We start from the raw sequence: 16558 nt of genomic DNA, 5'->3' as shown, positions 1-16558 counted from the left end.
TAGGACTTAAAACACACTCAGTGCTTTGGTTTCATGAGCTGAATTCTGACACCCCGGTAACCACTAACATAACAAATTGCAAATATTTTAACTTTTACATCAACATGACAATAGACTCCCTGTTAATTATTTTTTTTTTTTTTTTGGACAGGCATCTTTCATATATACTTTACATACTGGGGTTTTTTCCATTCAGCATTAACATTCAAGAATCTATGTTTTAGTTTGTCCAAAGAAAGGATTGTCCTTTCTTTGAAGACTATTTAAGAGCCTAAAAAAAAATGAAAGACTAATACACCTTAAAATTTCAGGGGTTTTTTATTTCTTTTTTTTTTTTTTTTTTTTAACAGAAACTCATAACACACTATGAGCAATTAATACCATTACTCAAAATATTAATTTTCTCTCAGATAGAAAACTAAAAATAACAGGCAATTAAGCAGTAGGATATACTTACTAGGATAATCTTAATGTCTCTTTTTCACTTCTGACAGCAATTGCTAACCGCAGCCAGAGAAATCTAACTTTAATTAGGCTTATTCCACTTCAAATAAATAGGAACCTTTTTTAAAAGTAACCACAGAAAAGTTTTTGTTAAAGTAAGTTAATTTTTCCCTGGCAGATAGCGAAGCTGAGAGTATATCCTACTTCCTCTACTAAAATACCTTTATGAGCTAAATACTCAGCACGATTACTACTATACTCCTGTAGTCAAACTAAAGAAGATATTTTATCACAGCCCACACTTTATTCAAAGTTGCAATATGTGCCAGCTCATGAGAATAAGAATTTTGATTTTGCAATTTGTGTGGTTAAGCAAATGGATTTTCAATAACTTAATTTTGTTTCAGTGGAGGTCATGAAGATGACTAGAGTTATTTTCTCCATCCCATCAGTATGATATGACTTCAAACACTTTGGTTATAAAGATCTATGGAACTACTTAAAAAAAAATTAAGAGTATAGAAAACATGACAGAAGTAACATTAAAAACAATTCTATGCATGATAAGCAAAGCTATCCTTCAGACTAAAAAAAAAAGTTTAGGTGTCAATTGTTTTCTTTTTTTTCTTTTTTTAATTAGCCTTGAAGTTGAAATTTGTAACTAGAAAAACTTATGTTCACAGTGCTTGGTTATCACAATTATTGATAAAAACTTGTTCAGTCAGTCTCAAATCCTTTTCCAAGAAGTCTACTGGATGCAACCATGCATCCAACTTTTCAGATGAACTGTTACAGTTAGCCTGGAAATCTGACAGTATACTGAGGAGAGTGAAATCAAAACTGAAACACAGAGGTAGAGGAGAGATTTTGTAAAACAGTATTGTCTATTATAATAAATCATGGCCATTCAAGACAGTACTAGAAAGTAAAAATACTAGAAAAGCATGTTACCATACCCTACATCTGCCTGTTGAGATGCTTTTATGAGTGCTCCCTAACTTGCTAAGTGAAAAATAAGTGGAATTCACAAAGACTTATCATGAGGGTGCAGTTTAATAATACAGCTAAAGCAGTCTAAGAGCTACATGGCATTAAACAGAGATCTTGCTTCTCCCTTCTTCCCTAACATGCTCCTATCCCCACACCAGTACTCATGTTCATCTCTGATCCCTGAGGTGAGAGATGAAAATTAAATTATTCATTTTGTTACAGGGCTAATTTCCTGCCAGTTTAGCTGAACTGATCCACTGTTCCAGAGAAAAGCCAATGCTGACCAAAGACAGAAGACAGGAACGCATGTTTGAGGTTCGGAAAGACAAAGCAAAGCTACCAATTTTGACAGCAGCAAGCCCCGATTTAGCTGTGTAATCTAAGTACATGGCAAGCAAACCCTTTTCTGTCCAACTAAACCTGATTTGGAAATACTCAAATATGCAGCTCCACTGTTATGTTTAAAGAGCAGTGAAATGAAGCCAGGACAGGCAGGGTACATTAACCTCTTGAAATAGCAAATGAGATCTGGAAGAAGATGAATTCTACAGCACATAGGAATCTAGCTCACACAATTCCAAGCCCTTACTGGAAATCAAATATATTAATGAGTAAAATATATGTAGCAATACACTATCACCCAACTACACCAAACAGTTACTTGTAGATGTCTGCTCAGCTGCTCATTTTTAACACCTTCTGAAGGTTGCTAAACTCCAAGAAATGTCAGTAGCACTAATTGGGTTGGTACAATTAGCTAAAAATCCACTAATTAAATAAGTAAATCACCTCCTTTTGACCAAAGCTGCTTATGCAGACAGATTCACTCATACATTTGATACTGAATGCTGCCACTGACTTCCAGTAGGTTAAGCAACTAGGGAAAACAGTAGGGAATGAACTCTATCACTAGCAAGCCACACACGAAGTGCATGCCTGCGTAAAGCTCAATTATATTCATTAGGGCTTTTACTATTATAACTACATGAAAAAATAGTTCTTCATTGAAATAGTTCTATAACTCTAAGTCAGAACAAAGTGCTCACTACAGGATTAGTCAAACTGCAACTAAAAAATTAATATTCCAACAAGTCATGCCGAAAGATGAAGATTAATTTATCCAGGTAAATAATTAAAATAAATATCCAAACACAAAAACAAAAGGATCAAAAGATTAAAGGCAATTTATAGTTCATTGGCCCCCTATTAATCAATTTTCTCCATTCCACAAGTCCTGCAGACATATCTGCCCTCCTTCATGCTCTCTCATTCCCTAACCCTTCATAAACTAAGCATCAGATGTCCTCTTAATACATTTTCCTTACAGTTCTGTTTGCAATGCCTCCAAATATACTACTTTATTAACCGTCCCTAGACACAGCAGTGTCTTATGGCAAGCACTCCTAGCTGACAAAGAATTCAAACAATTCTCTGCTAGTTATTTTCACATGGATTCTCCTCCTTGATTAAAGTGAATAGAAGGATGAAAGATAGTAAGATTTCTTTGCCTAATTACGCCTGAAAAACTATACTATATATTAATAAAGAAAATTGCTCAGACATTGTGAATGGTTCATTTTTCTTAAGTGAGACATACATAAAAACAAATGAACAATTTAAAAATCTAATCTAGCCAAGTGCTTCAAAAGACTGCTAAGGTTTTTTTTCTAAAGCACTAAAATTTAGTTCTATATTTTTATCTCCTTTGATACAACGTAATTTACCTGAAGGAACTTTGGGGTTTTTTCATTACAACAACTCAACAATATTTAAATTAATTTAAAAAAACCCCAACTTTCTGAATTACAGAAGGGTATACAGGTATTTTAAAGTGACTACAAATTGTCAGAATACACTGCTTCTTCACAAAGATCAATTATAACAGGACTATAAATATCAGTCTAAAAATTGCAGTGACTTAAAAATAGGGCAATTAGTAATTTCTGCATGAAATGAATGGTTGAATTCCAACTGAGGAATGTGATAGGTGGTATAAAACTTAAGATGTGAGGAGGAAATGAGACCTACAAAAGGGTCTCAGGAAGCTCCTAAATAAAGTAGAACAAGCCAAATCATAAGAAACAAATAGGATAAAAAATTATTTAGCTCCACAAAGTCTACTTAATGAGTTAGGAAGCACCCTGTTAGGACTCTTTCAGCACATATCATTTCTAGCTGCTTTCAAAATCAGTGCTGCCACACAGCACAGAAGACTGGTACAGAAGTACCAAGTCCTCAGCACTGTGGATGGGCACAACACAGGTCTCTGCTTACTCGTGGACCTTCTTCACCTTTTCCATGGTGCAAAGGAATAATCTTCAATGTGTAAAACTAAATTCAAATGCTGTTTATCTTACTCATCACAGTCCTCCCTCCCCTCAGCTACTCTGCACCACCTTCAAAATACTTCCACTGGACAATAGATTGGCACATCAACAGGGTGAGAGTGGGGAAACATATTCCTAGAAATTGAAAAAGTGAATGGTGGTTATCTCACACCAAGCCGAGATAATGCTGAACAATTTCTGCGTCATGTTACAATTATATATATATATATGTATGTATAAACTAAGTGTTTCATAATATGTGAAAGCAAAGAGTGCTTCAAAGAGAATTGACAGGTAAGTCAAAAGTTTCAGATCACTGAGCGGCTCGTCTATGTTGCAGATCTTTTACAGAGGAATGTGTATGATGTTCTCCGGACTTACGTAGAAGATGGAATTGGGTTTTCAGTATTTTTGAGACTTTAATTCAAAAGAGTTTTGTGTAAGCTTTCTTCACTCCTTGCCCACACAAATCACACAGATAACAATATTCTATTCAATTATCAAAGAATATTTCATAGAATATTGTTCATGTTTATGAGAATTTCAATCAACTTCACTGATGTCATGAGTATTATTATAAAATATCATGGAAATTATTAAGAATAAGCACTGAAATATAGCTTTGTATGTGGAAACTACATTACTGTTGATTTGCATTAAGGAGAGAAAACTTAATGTGATCAAATGGAACTTGTAGCACTGAATTTTCATATGACAGAAGAGTGATTTAAATTATTTTGCATAGTTTTTCATGCAAATTTTACAATGGTTTTAAAAAATGAGGAAATATTTTCTAAATACTTTTACAACTTGCAAGAAAATGTTAAAATGTCAGTTATGCTTCATGTCAGTGCTTTTATGCAGATTTATTTTGTATAAGTTTCATAAATCATTTCAAACAAACGTGTAAATAAAAATGTATTAAAACAGTATTGTTTAAAAGCATGTATTTATTTGAACCAAGAAAAGCATTAAAACAGCAGAAGTTTGTTACAAAGTGGAATTCCAAAATTATCAGAAAAGGTCAAGAGCATACAACAATTGCAAATAAAATCTTTTCATCTCTCAAACTGAAGAAATCCCTCACATTCCTGAGCACTCTGTGCTGGGAGGTTTTCCAGTATTTCTTTCCTGGTAAACCAGAAGACAGCAAGGATGATTCTAGCAGTCTCCAACCACATGAAGGGCCTGGGAGGGAGAGAAGATTCCAGTTAATCCAGTTATAGCTCCTTGTTCAACTTCCATTTTATTTAAAAAAAAAAAAAAAGTGTTATTCCCTCAGTTTCACTCAGTCTCTTCTAGGTAGAATAACTACAAATATGTTACATCTTTTCCACTCAACACCCCAATGCATAAACCCTATTCATAATTCTCCAAGGACTCGTGAATTGGTGGAACTGACTAAGAAAGGTCTAGGTATTTAGATACCACGATTAATCATCTCAGATTACTTTACATACTGCAGCAATCAAGATTTCAGCTTGGTCTTATAAAGGAAATAATGCACACTATACAAAATTCTACCTTCTAACCCTGTAAGTATTGGACAAATCTTCTAGCAGCTCTCTGGAGTCAGTGGGGTAATACTCTTTGCTCTTTGTCTTACTGCCTCTTCATTCAGAAATTCACTTTATAATGTACATTATAAACAAATTTGCTTATTGCATAAAAAGTACAACTCTCTTCCCCGAAAAAAAAAATCTGCTAAATTGACAACTTTTTCATATTTTATAAACAAACACTGAGGAATTACCTCAGATACAGCCATGACACAATGCTCTGAAACATTACTCCAATTATATTATGAAAATAACAATTTTAGATACAGTATTCAACAAACTACAGAAAAAACAAAATTAATAGTTTTAGTTTCAATTATTTGTAGCAGGTATGCTGAAAAGGAAGGAAAGAAGGCAATAACCAGTATGAAATCTCATTTTTAGGACAGGAAGACTTCCTGTGACACATGAGAGGGAATGGAAAGAAAGGTAAGCAAGGGAGCTATAGACAGACTGGCTTTTCCAGGACCAAAGAACCTTTATGTTCTCACAGTAACACTGGTCTGGGACTAAATCCCACCCCAATCCCATCAGGATTTGAGCCTGGAATAATTATTCCATAAAGTCACGGCAGTATCAATTTAAGAAACACTAGGTAACAGAATTTGCATTTAATGCCTTCTACAAAAGGATTTAAGATCACAAGAAAAATACTTACAAGGGTAAGACCCCTCTTTCCAAAGTTTTCAGTTCATGAGTTCTTGTAAGCATCCTCAAATTGTCTCAAGCTCCTCTATTGCAAGAAGATTGCAGACAATGTCTCAATCGCCATTCCCGTCTTCAGTAGCCTCATTTTTCTTGACATTCTTTATCCGACATGATGAAGTGCTACAATATTTTTCAATGATGAAGTGCTACGATATTGTCAATAATGTAGTGCTATGATAGTGTTCATTTTCTGCCCTCGACTTCCTACTAACTCCTAATTTCCTCTTGATCCAACGCTGTTAGGGGTCTCAAAGTAATCTCACACAGCCATCCCACCTAGCAATGACCTGACATGCATTCTTACTATGATCGTGCTTCTCTTGAGCTTTCATCTCTCTGGATGGTGAATAAATCCAGGTCCTCTCTGTAGTTCTAGATATACACACAAGGCCCAGTGAATTACTGAAATGCAGATGTAGTACTGGAGTGTCAGATGTAGTGAAGTGTAGTTGATTCCATGAGCAAGAAACCACAAGCAACTGTGCAGCACAACTTAATATTTGGAAACAATGTAGATCAACAGGAACTCAGAGCAACAGGAAGGTGTATAAAGAGAGCAACGTGTGGCAACTTGAAACAGGACTTGCGATCCAGTGCAAAATGTCCTTGTCCACATTAAGTCAGCAAACAGTGAGCAGTCATCTAGCATATCTTATTAACAAAAATGCCTCTGGAATTTCATCTACATGGATGAGATTCATTTCGACACAAACTAATATGCAACAAAGTTTTCACAGAGTTTTCAGGAAAACTGCCCAGACAGTAATTAGCATTTGTTCTAACACCACATGTTATAACGGAGCTATGTCATGTAGGAGGTTAGATGTAAGCACAAAATAGTTTTCCCATACCACTAGTGTTTGAAATTCCAAAGAAGCTGTTATATTATGGCAGAATAAGTTTACAGATCTCTAGTATTTTTCATGGAGAAAAAAAAAAAAGTTGAGATTGGCATACACAATCACCTGGTATGAGAAACCAAAGGTTTAAATTCCTCCTCCTCATCATTTAGACCAGAAATCCTAATCTGAATCTACTGTATTCCAGCAGGGACTGGTACCTACCCCCTCCAAAATTTTCTTTAATTGCAGTTGTGCCTCTCCTGGCTTGGTCTGACAACCAAGTTTTATCTTGCTGAAAATGTTACAGTATTCTGCTTCTATTGCAGAGTGGGGAACTAATGAGACATTACCAAATTGCACTTTCATCATACTTACACTGCTGGAAAGGTTGAAAGAATGCTCTCAACATTTAAAAGAATTAAATTCCTACATCAGTCACTCAACCTAGTCTAAATGTGTGAACCTATATGCTAAAATTAGGTACCTCAATCCATACTAAACCATCAAAACATCTATGACTTTGGTCCTGATAAAAAGACCCACAAACCTACTTTTTGGCATTCAGATTTGAATGAAAAAAATGTTACCAGGCAAGTAAATTATCACTTCCGTACATGTCATTTGTATCTTCAGAAGTTCTTTAACAACACTTTTCAAATGGTTTTTGGATGTCTTTACCAGAGCAGAAAGACTCCCATCACTAGAATAAATATGTCACACACTTGCTATGCAAAATTAAGGATTAAGGGATCTCTCAGTTGTCATAAAGCTAAAATAAACATGGCTTTCCTCCCACCAAAACATTTTAAAAAACTGCAATTGTGTATAAACATTACCAGGATACAACATAGATGATCTTATCAGCACAGATTTATTATTAATGGCATTGTTAATAATAATAATAATAATAATAATAATAATAATAATGAATTATTACTCTTCAATAATCCTTTAAGACCTCTTTCTTTTTTTAATTTTAGAAAGAACCTAAAATAAAAGGCATTATCACTTTCAATGGCATGAGTCAGGACTCAAGTGACTCAGAAGTGCAACAAGGGTTTCAGTTAAATTGAGAAAAATACAAAAATCAATAGTTAAAAGAAAGAAATAAATAAAGCAATTTAAGGTACAAACCAATATTCACTTAAAATCAGAGCAAGAAATAAGATCTAGAGTAAAAATCTAAGGTAAATACAGAGTATTACTAGAATATTAAATACACTAATAGCATAAACATTTTTGCTCAGAAACTTCTGCAGTTCTGCATTTATTTCTATCTAAATTACTTAAGCACAATTCATAGTATGAGTTTTGAATCCTTCTATAATTTTATTACAAATCTCAGGATTTTTGAGGTACTTCATAAATTTAATGTCCTCATTTCAAGTTTAAATAAAATGCACACTCTTATTTGTTCTAACTTGAATGCATCACTCAGTGTAACTTCAATATATTAAGAAAAACTCAAATCAAGGAGCTATTTAAAGACAAATCTTACGAAGTTTTTATATGTCACTGCGAGAAATAACTGCTGTTGGCATTTAGCCAGGACCACTACTATATTGAAGAAAATACCTTCATTTCTGTATTTTTCTTATTGTATAGATATTAGCTTTTTAGAATACAGGTTTCTGAGTTTCACGCATTTTCAGTGGTAAAATATCCTTTGCAGTTGTTAGTTTGAGTTTTGTCTTTCTTCACTGGACACTTACTGGAATAGCTGTGCTCTCCAATACAAAAATACTGACAAACTGGCAAATACATTAACAATCACCAGGGTCTCCAAATATAAGTTGGTAGTAAAGACAAACTTATTTACCATATTAATTAAATGGTCTATTTAACATGGAATATCAATTCTCTAATCACATCTCATTTGAACCTTTTATTTCAATTAACAAACCTAAAGTCTACTAGAGATCCTACTGTTCTAGGATCATTAAGAACATTTTCATTATCTGTCAAATGAGGGAGTAAAAGGCAGAAACTGCAAGTACTCTCAGGAGTAGGCCTCTACCCTACTTAAGAGATGATTAGGGAGAAAGCAGCAGTAGTTCTCATTAGTTGCTTAGCAATGAAGTGTCCCCCTATGAAACAAGAAACGAACAAAGCAACAGAGGTGTTGCCATGCAAATGGATAAATGGATAGTCTATCATCCACTCAAGGATAATCTGTCCTTCATTAAATCTAATCAATCTGGATTAAGACACCTATGGGTACCTCGCATAGAGAAGGCGGGATGAATCCCCTATATACAGCCTCACTGAAGTAGCCAGACAATGCATTGCTCAACTTTACATATAAGCATTGTGTATTCTCATTGTATGTGTGCCAGACAAACAGAAATACAAGGAAAACAGTTTTAATTCAAGCCATATTAACATTTTCATTTTGACTGGTTAACCTTACTTTTTATACCCAGTTATATCCAAATTATTAATGAATTATTGTTAATTATAAACTATACTCTTAATGTTTATAAGACTTAAATAACAGTATATAAATTTAAGATATGAATGATATTCTAGTAAGAGATCAGCATTTAACAATATCAGAGTTTGCCAAATAAAAAAGTTTTCAAAAAGTATATTCACATATGAGGCCACAAATGCAACAGAAATACAGCTGTTTACGCTACTATTGTTAGTAGTGTTCTGAGCTCCAGAAAAGCAGAGCTCTCAACCAGAGAAATTTGATTACTGCTGCCTTAATTTTCAGACCCTAATTCCAGGTTGCTATTCTTTCAGCCACAGATCCAGTTTAACAGGTTCCCTCTACTTTAATTTCCCTGCCACTCATGTAAAAGGTTTCCTTGTTTCTTTTTTTTTGTTGTTTTTTTCTGTTTTCTTGTTTTGGTGTGGGGTTTTTGTTTGTTTGGTTTTCTTAAACACCTGCTCATTTCATATGTACAATTTAAAGTTTTCACAAAAAACATGGATTAGAAGAGAGAGAGAAAGGGAGAATAAAACCACCCATGAAGAAAAAAGCATCAGGAGTGGTGAACACTTAACTAGAAATCAAGATGAAAGCAAATGCTAGACTGTGCTTCTTTAACCTGCTTTCAGATCTGACAAACAAGAATGCTGTCTGCAACTTCTACAGAGGGGTTTGTGTCGTTGGTTTCTGTTTGGGGGGAAAGTTGTTTAGAATAAAAACCTGAAAGATTCCTCAACTCCACTGACTACTTAAAACCTGACTGCTTCTCAGTATATATTTAAATAGAACTATACAGATTTATAATTTCAAAAATTTGTTATAGAATTCATATATCAAATTATGCTTTGATTAGCTAATCCAAATGATTATTCAGATTAAAATGAAGATGCTGTTCCAAAACCAGTACCAATTCATAATTGAGTATTAAGACAAATCTTACCTATATATTCACAAACGAAGACTACAAAAAAAGGAGTAACAAGATCATTTATGCCCTGAACATATCCACTGGCTGGATGACGTATTGCCCAGATAAACAAAATTCTTTCAAAGATCTGAAAAAGAGTTAAAGAAACTATCAGATAATTTATCAAGTGAGGAGCACATTTTAAACAAGACACTTGAAAATTATACAAGGACAAATTTAATATCATAGAGTTACTAATACAAAGATATGCATACAAAAGCATAAATGAACACTGGTATTCATAATTAACTTCCAGTGCTAAGTAAGCTTCTCAGTTCTTCAAAAGGAAACATTTTCAGGGTATTAGCACATGTTAAAACCAATCTAGTATATAATTCAGTTACAGTAGTTACAACAAAGTAGCACTTATTCACTGGAGCTTTTCCAATAATATAAAATCCCTCTTTCCTCAAGAGACACAAATATTAAATCACCTTTCCATTTTTCACCTCTTTGAAACAAGTATTTTATCAGTATAGTATTCTATTTAGAATACTATCAAATAGTATTCTATTTATTCCTAAATAACAGAAAGTACCACCTCATATAGCTTAGTTATTTTAATAACATGTCCATAAAAAGAGATTCTGTAATAGTTAAGCTTGCCTAATACTGCAGTGTGGGGTTTTAGACTTCAGAAGCATGTATACTGGTTAACAAAAAATCGGGGGGGGGGGGGGCGAAATCAAGAAATGTGTAAGTAAGGAAACTGCCTTCAGTATCACATAACCTCACTCCTTCAACTCTGTAAACTGTACCTTGATTAGGATCTGCAAAAGCTCCTAAGGCCACAACACATCTGATCATGGGAAGCACAGCATGAGAAAAGTATGGAGAAGGAAAATCACAGAACTTATCTCCAACACAATTTAGGTCTGTGACAAGCTGTATTGCCTCTCAATTATTTGCTTCTGAACGTGCTACATACCTTTAAAATGCTGCAAATAAGCAGCAGAGTGAAATCTGCTATGTTCTTTGCCCTAATTACAGGTACTCAATCAGGTGTAATCTTCTGAAGCAAAAGAATGTTTGCTCTTTTCCTGGAAGGTCTGCCCAAGAAGCCAGAATGCAGAGGCAGGTAAGTCGATCAGAGGCAGAAGAGCTCAAAACAAAGGACTATGTCGCTTTTAAGAGCAGGCCTCTACACCAATAAAAAAAGGAGAGACTTTGTAAGGACCCCAAGGACACCACACAGTTTGCTGCAACTCCAGAAGGCAATGAATGCTCAGGCTTCAAGAAAGCCTGTAAAAGACCTGCCCTGAAAGGACGCAATAGGGAGACTAGTTTATGAAGCCTGTATTATTTCTATTCAATCTCACTTGAAGTTTTTGCTAGAATAAGAAGTTCACTATTCCAATTCCAGTTTAAATAAAGTCTTATTCTTTAGTTTAAAAGCCCTCTTACAGTCATTTTTAAGTAAGGAAAGGTCTAGGCACTCGGATCTGGGTGCTTGAGAGTCCCATCACAGGCTTCCACGTGAGCTACCTAAAGCTGAAACACATTTCCACTTTTTGCTTTGAAAAAAGTCCCTAACATCAACATCTACCCTTCTCCCACAGGCTTCTTTTGAGAATCAACTTTCCTTAATCTCCGGGTTTTATGCTTCCCTGGAATGTTGAAAATCCACAGAACAAGAGAGACTGTCAACAACAATAAACATTAAGAGCTTTGGTGGGCACTGAAACACAAGCCCTAACACAGGTCACGTCTGATCCGTTACAGCTACAATTAAGATTCGGGTTTTGCTCAGTATGATTTCTGTTTTGGGGCAAAGATTAGGAAGAAAAGTAGGTATTCACTTAGCAAATTCTCCATAAAAGCCTCCTGTTTTCATTAGCCAAGATGTATATTCCTTTAGCTATAAATTCTTCTTGGTGCTAGTCCTGTCACCTTATGTTTTTTTAATATGCACTACGTATTAAACTGAAAAAACACCAACCTCTACCCATCAAGCAATAGCCAGTGGGGTTTCATTGTCTATCAAGAACTATATAAAGACCTTCAGTTCTGCCATTTACATCTTGCTTTTACATTTTACTAAATTATACCTTTATGAAATTACAGTTGTTTATGTCATATTTTTACTACTATTGGAAAACTGCAAATCTGTCTAGGTCAATTGGCTCACAGCCACCCTTCCTGCTTCTGTCAGCTGCCATTGCTAGCGTCAGTAACCTTAGTTTTTCAGTATTATCAGTGTTACCATTCTGTGTGTCGCTTCAAATAAAGGACATGTTTAACATAATGCAAATACAAATAACTTACTTGAAAACAAATATCAGATAGAGGTGACTAGAAAAACCTATTTAAATAGCAATTGATGAACGTAGAATAGTGTTACGCACTAGGCTAAAGAAAAAACTCTTGGTGCGATGCGGTTACAAAATATGCATAGTGAGAAACAAAAAAAAAAAAGAAGTACTTCAGTAAGTAACAGCTATCAAAATACCCATTGTAAAAACTATAAATAGTGCTTTTCATGAAGGCATGTCTCAAGTCAAATAACCCCAAATATTGTACCACCGACCTTTCCTTTCCTCAGAACCTGATAATATACATAGTTTGCATTGTAAATTGAGATGCCTATAGATTTCAAAGCATTTTTTAAAACCAGGTATGAAAACTAAGGGGGGGGGGGGGGGAATGTTTGGGATTTTTGTTTGGGTCTGTTTTCTTTTAATATTATTGAGCAGGAAGGATCACTCAGTGATTGGCACACCAGATTTAATATCCCCAAACGCATCTAATCAGAAATTCAACAAATACACACTGAAATAGTGTTTTCAATTTCCTACCCATTTTCATAAAGTCTCATTTACTGCTCTGAATTGAAAAAAGTGAGCACTGAATACTTGAAAGGCAGACTGATTTAAGTTTCTATACAGCACTCATCACTGTGTTCAAATAGGACTCATTAAAAAGGTCACTTTCCCAAAAGGTTTCCTTCTTGATTTCCAAACCAGCAACAGAAACTGGAATTACTTTTCTACTATGAACCACTACATCTCATGAGATGTCATTACCAATCAATTATTCTCCTTTGAATTTAACTCTCATTCATGATAACAGTAAGAACTATATTCGTATACATAAAGAGAAGAATCCATTAACTTAAATGCAGATTTTGAATTTCTTGGGAGTTTTGCCACCTCAGAGGAACGCCATAACTCCCAAAACTTGAAAAAACTCCCCAAATCATGAAAGCTTTCAAGAATTTGCTTTTTGCTTCGCTAAGTAGGGGGAAAAAAAAATAGTGGGGAAACATTTATAAACTATTTTTAAATTGTATTGTTTCCTTGAAATTACTTCTCCCATATAAGTTTAGATGGGAAATACACAGCCATGTACTATCCATTTCAACAAAACTCAGTTAAAGATAAAGCAGAAATTGATAATAAATTACAGACTACTCCATGTGAACTAATCAAATTTATTAAACCTACACTTTTATAGTCATTAGTCTTTAAAATAAACTTGACTCCAAATCCTCTCTCCTCCTTTTTGAGGGCCACTATTTATTTATTTCCCAGTCCTTTAAGTCTTCACTCCAACATTACCTTCCCCGCTCCCCGGATCTACATAACTCCCATAAAAAATAAACACTTGAAACTGATTTTAAAAGGCACATACAATAATGAGTTATTTCCACACATCAGACTCAAAGCACCTTTCTCTAAAATTAAGCATTTTATTACAGCAACCAAACTCCAAGTTCAGATAAGAAATTAAAACAGCTTTATTAACTCTAGTGAAAAGCCCTTTGGGAACCAACTCAAATACCACCAAGAACAACAAAAATCCTGGAATAGTAACATTTGGAAACTGAAGTCAGAAGACATTGTGAGGTTTATACATGTGTTACCTTTCTGGTCTTTTGACTAGCAACTTTTTTCAGCTCTGTTACCTACAATCTCTTCACCGCGTTCTAAGCAACATTCTTCCTAGCAGCAGTATCATTATTCTAAATCTCTGCAGCATCAAAAATTAATATGTACAAAAACCATCATAATATTCACAATAACAGTTTTGCACACTATGTCACCTTTCGAAACCTGCCTTTGACCCATACTCCAACTCCTCTCTCCTTTATAGCTCTCGCCATCTCGCCTTAAGAAAGGGAAAGTTACTGTTGCTCACCTGGGACCAGAAACATCTTCCCCCTCCGCAAGGCCTCCGTCTGCATTGAGCCCTTGGGAGCAGGAAGGGATCCACTGTGAGGATAAGGGATTAAGCTGTACTAGGGTAGGGCTCCAAAAACCCAGAAAGGGAGAGGAAGAAACAAGGGAGAAGTTTGATGTTATGGCCCTTCCAGCATCATTTGCACTAGTCTTTACAAGATGACATCAAGCAAGTTGGGCTTGGCTCTCTTGGATAAGACAGAGAGCAAAGGCAAAGACATGTGCAAGCCCACCCTTCCAGTAGCCCACACACCTAGTCAGGAGGTCAGTGGAGCTCTAAAGACATCTAACACATGAAGATCCCACAACTCTGCAGAGTTCAGGATATTGATGATCAGTAAAAATTAAATCGGATCTCTATCACTTCTTTGTAACTCAAATACTTCCCAGATTTCCCCTTATCCCACTGACAGCTGCTATCCACCCTTTTCACATTCTTATTCTTCTGTATCTCAAGACCACTCACTCCCAACAGAACATAATTAAAATTCACCTTTGTTTTACACCTTTTTTTTTTTTTTTTTTTTTTTTTTAGTGTTAATCAGCTGTCCCATCTCACTCCTCCAAGCTTTCTATCATTTTTCCATCCATTTCCTTACTACTCAGTAGGGAAGAAAAAACGGGTTGGAGTAGGAAAGATGGACGGGATAGAGTATGGACAAGGATTTTTTTGAGGGGGTGGGAGGGTGTTTTTTGTGTTGTTTGGTTTGGGGTTTTTTTTTATTTTTTTGTTTGTTTTGGTTTTTTTTTAAACAAGAAAGCAGCAGCCATCTAGCTGTACAACGCCTTGATCACGTTGATGAGAAGTACGTCCATCTACTTTATGTGGCTCAATTACACTTGTTATGTGGCTCAATTTACTAAACATTGAACACAGAAATGTAAGTATGACCAGCAAGCTGGGATATTGGGCTGTATGCAACAGATTAAATTAATTTAAGGAGTAATTCTATGTTACTTGCAAGAGCAATCACAGTTTCTAAAAAGTGTGGATTTCAAATATGTTCATTTTAAGGCAGTCTTCAAGATGCACATATCCAATGAAGCATTAGAAAAACATACCTTCGGACAAGTTTAACAAATAACTAGAAATGAAAACAATGCTGATTTTATGAAAAAAAAATTTGCAAACGAGATCTCAGTAAATCACATTAAATGAATATGCTACCTGAGCAATATTGTTATCTGCCAAAAAGACAATTAAAAGAGAAAAAGACCTAAATCATTTCACATGTTTAATGATCCCACAAAGTTAACTGAAACTGCATTCCAGACTCAAACTTTACTAAATAATATTTGCTACTGAAGTTCTATTGACATAATCGGATTTTACTTAGTAAGAAGTTACCTAGACACAGTAGTTCCTTTTTATTTTAATTACTCCCAAGCAACAATAAGAGAAGTGTTTTATTCTGGGAGCGTCTACTAGTTCTGAAGTTGGCTGTCAGCATTTTCATTAAACCAGCCTACTTTCAGATTAATTATAATTCAGCTATAAAAAAAAAAACCCTTTCAACTCTGACTGCTTGTAAAAAATACCGCACTAATATCTTTTTCACATTAATATACTCTCCAAATTCCCAAATAAATTCTTCAGCTTCAAGTTAATCATTCAACCAAAAAGGGCTTGTAACTATCCTGTAACTCTAATTCTTTTCAATGTCTTATTATAGGATTCTTTCCCCAACACATAAAATATTTAACAAGAATACACATTTCAAATGTTGGAAAGCCTTGATCATATTTTCTTTAATTATCAATACAAGTTTACTCTAATATTTCTAACTGTATTATAGAAAAAGCAGATATCCATGGTAAATACAAAGCTGTATTCCTGCAAACTATTATCAAGTTTACATCTAGTCCAAAGAAATGTATTAATCATCTCTTAAGAGCAGTCATACAAATTTATCTTGTCTCATGCATAATCGAATAAACAAAAGACAAAACTAGTTCAAGATCCTACAGGTTTCCATTTCTATCTGACAATCTCATAATTTTACTAAGTAACACTTCACTTCAAAATATTCTCCAAAGACTGTCTTTCTTAGTATCATTTTTATTAAGCTACTTGACTTCACATCCAAATAATTTGGTTAAAAGAAA

General features: G+C 34.6%; 1 protein-coding gene across 2 annotated transcripts in view; it reads right to left on the bottom strand.

Annotated features, from left to right (window-relative positions):
* Positions 1-16558, bottom strand: part of TBC1D22A (TBC1 domain family member 22A) — a 189268-nt gene that overhangs the window by 134497 nt on the left and 38213 nt on the right. For both annotated transcript variants that reach the window (XM_075492382.1, XM_075492373.1), the window contains exon 8: positions 10248-10362. In XM_075492382.1, the coding sequence (XP_075348497.1) occupies positions 10248-10362 (115 nt within the window). The remainder of the gene's footprint in view (positions 1-10247; positions 10363-16558) is intronic.

The sequence above is a fragment of the Mycteria americana genome, chromosome 1 (assembly GCF_035582795.1).
Source record: "Mycteria americana isolate JAX WOST 10 ecotype Jacksonville Zoo and Gardens chromosome 1, USCA_MyAme_1.0, whole genome shotgun sequence".
NCBI lineage: Eukaryota > Metazoa > Chordata > Aves > Ciconiiformes > Ciconiidae > Mycteria > Mycteria americana.
This window is presented reverse-complemented; position numbering and strand designations above follow the sequence as displayed.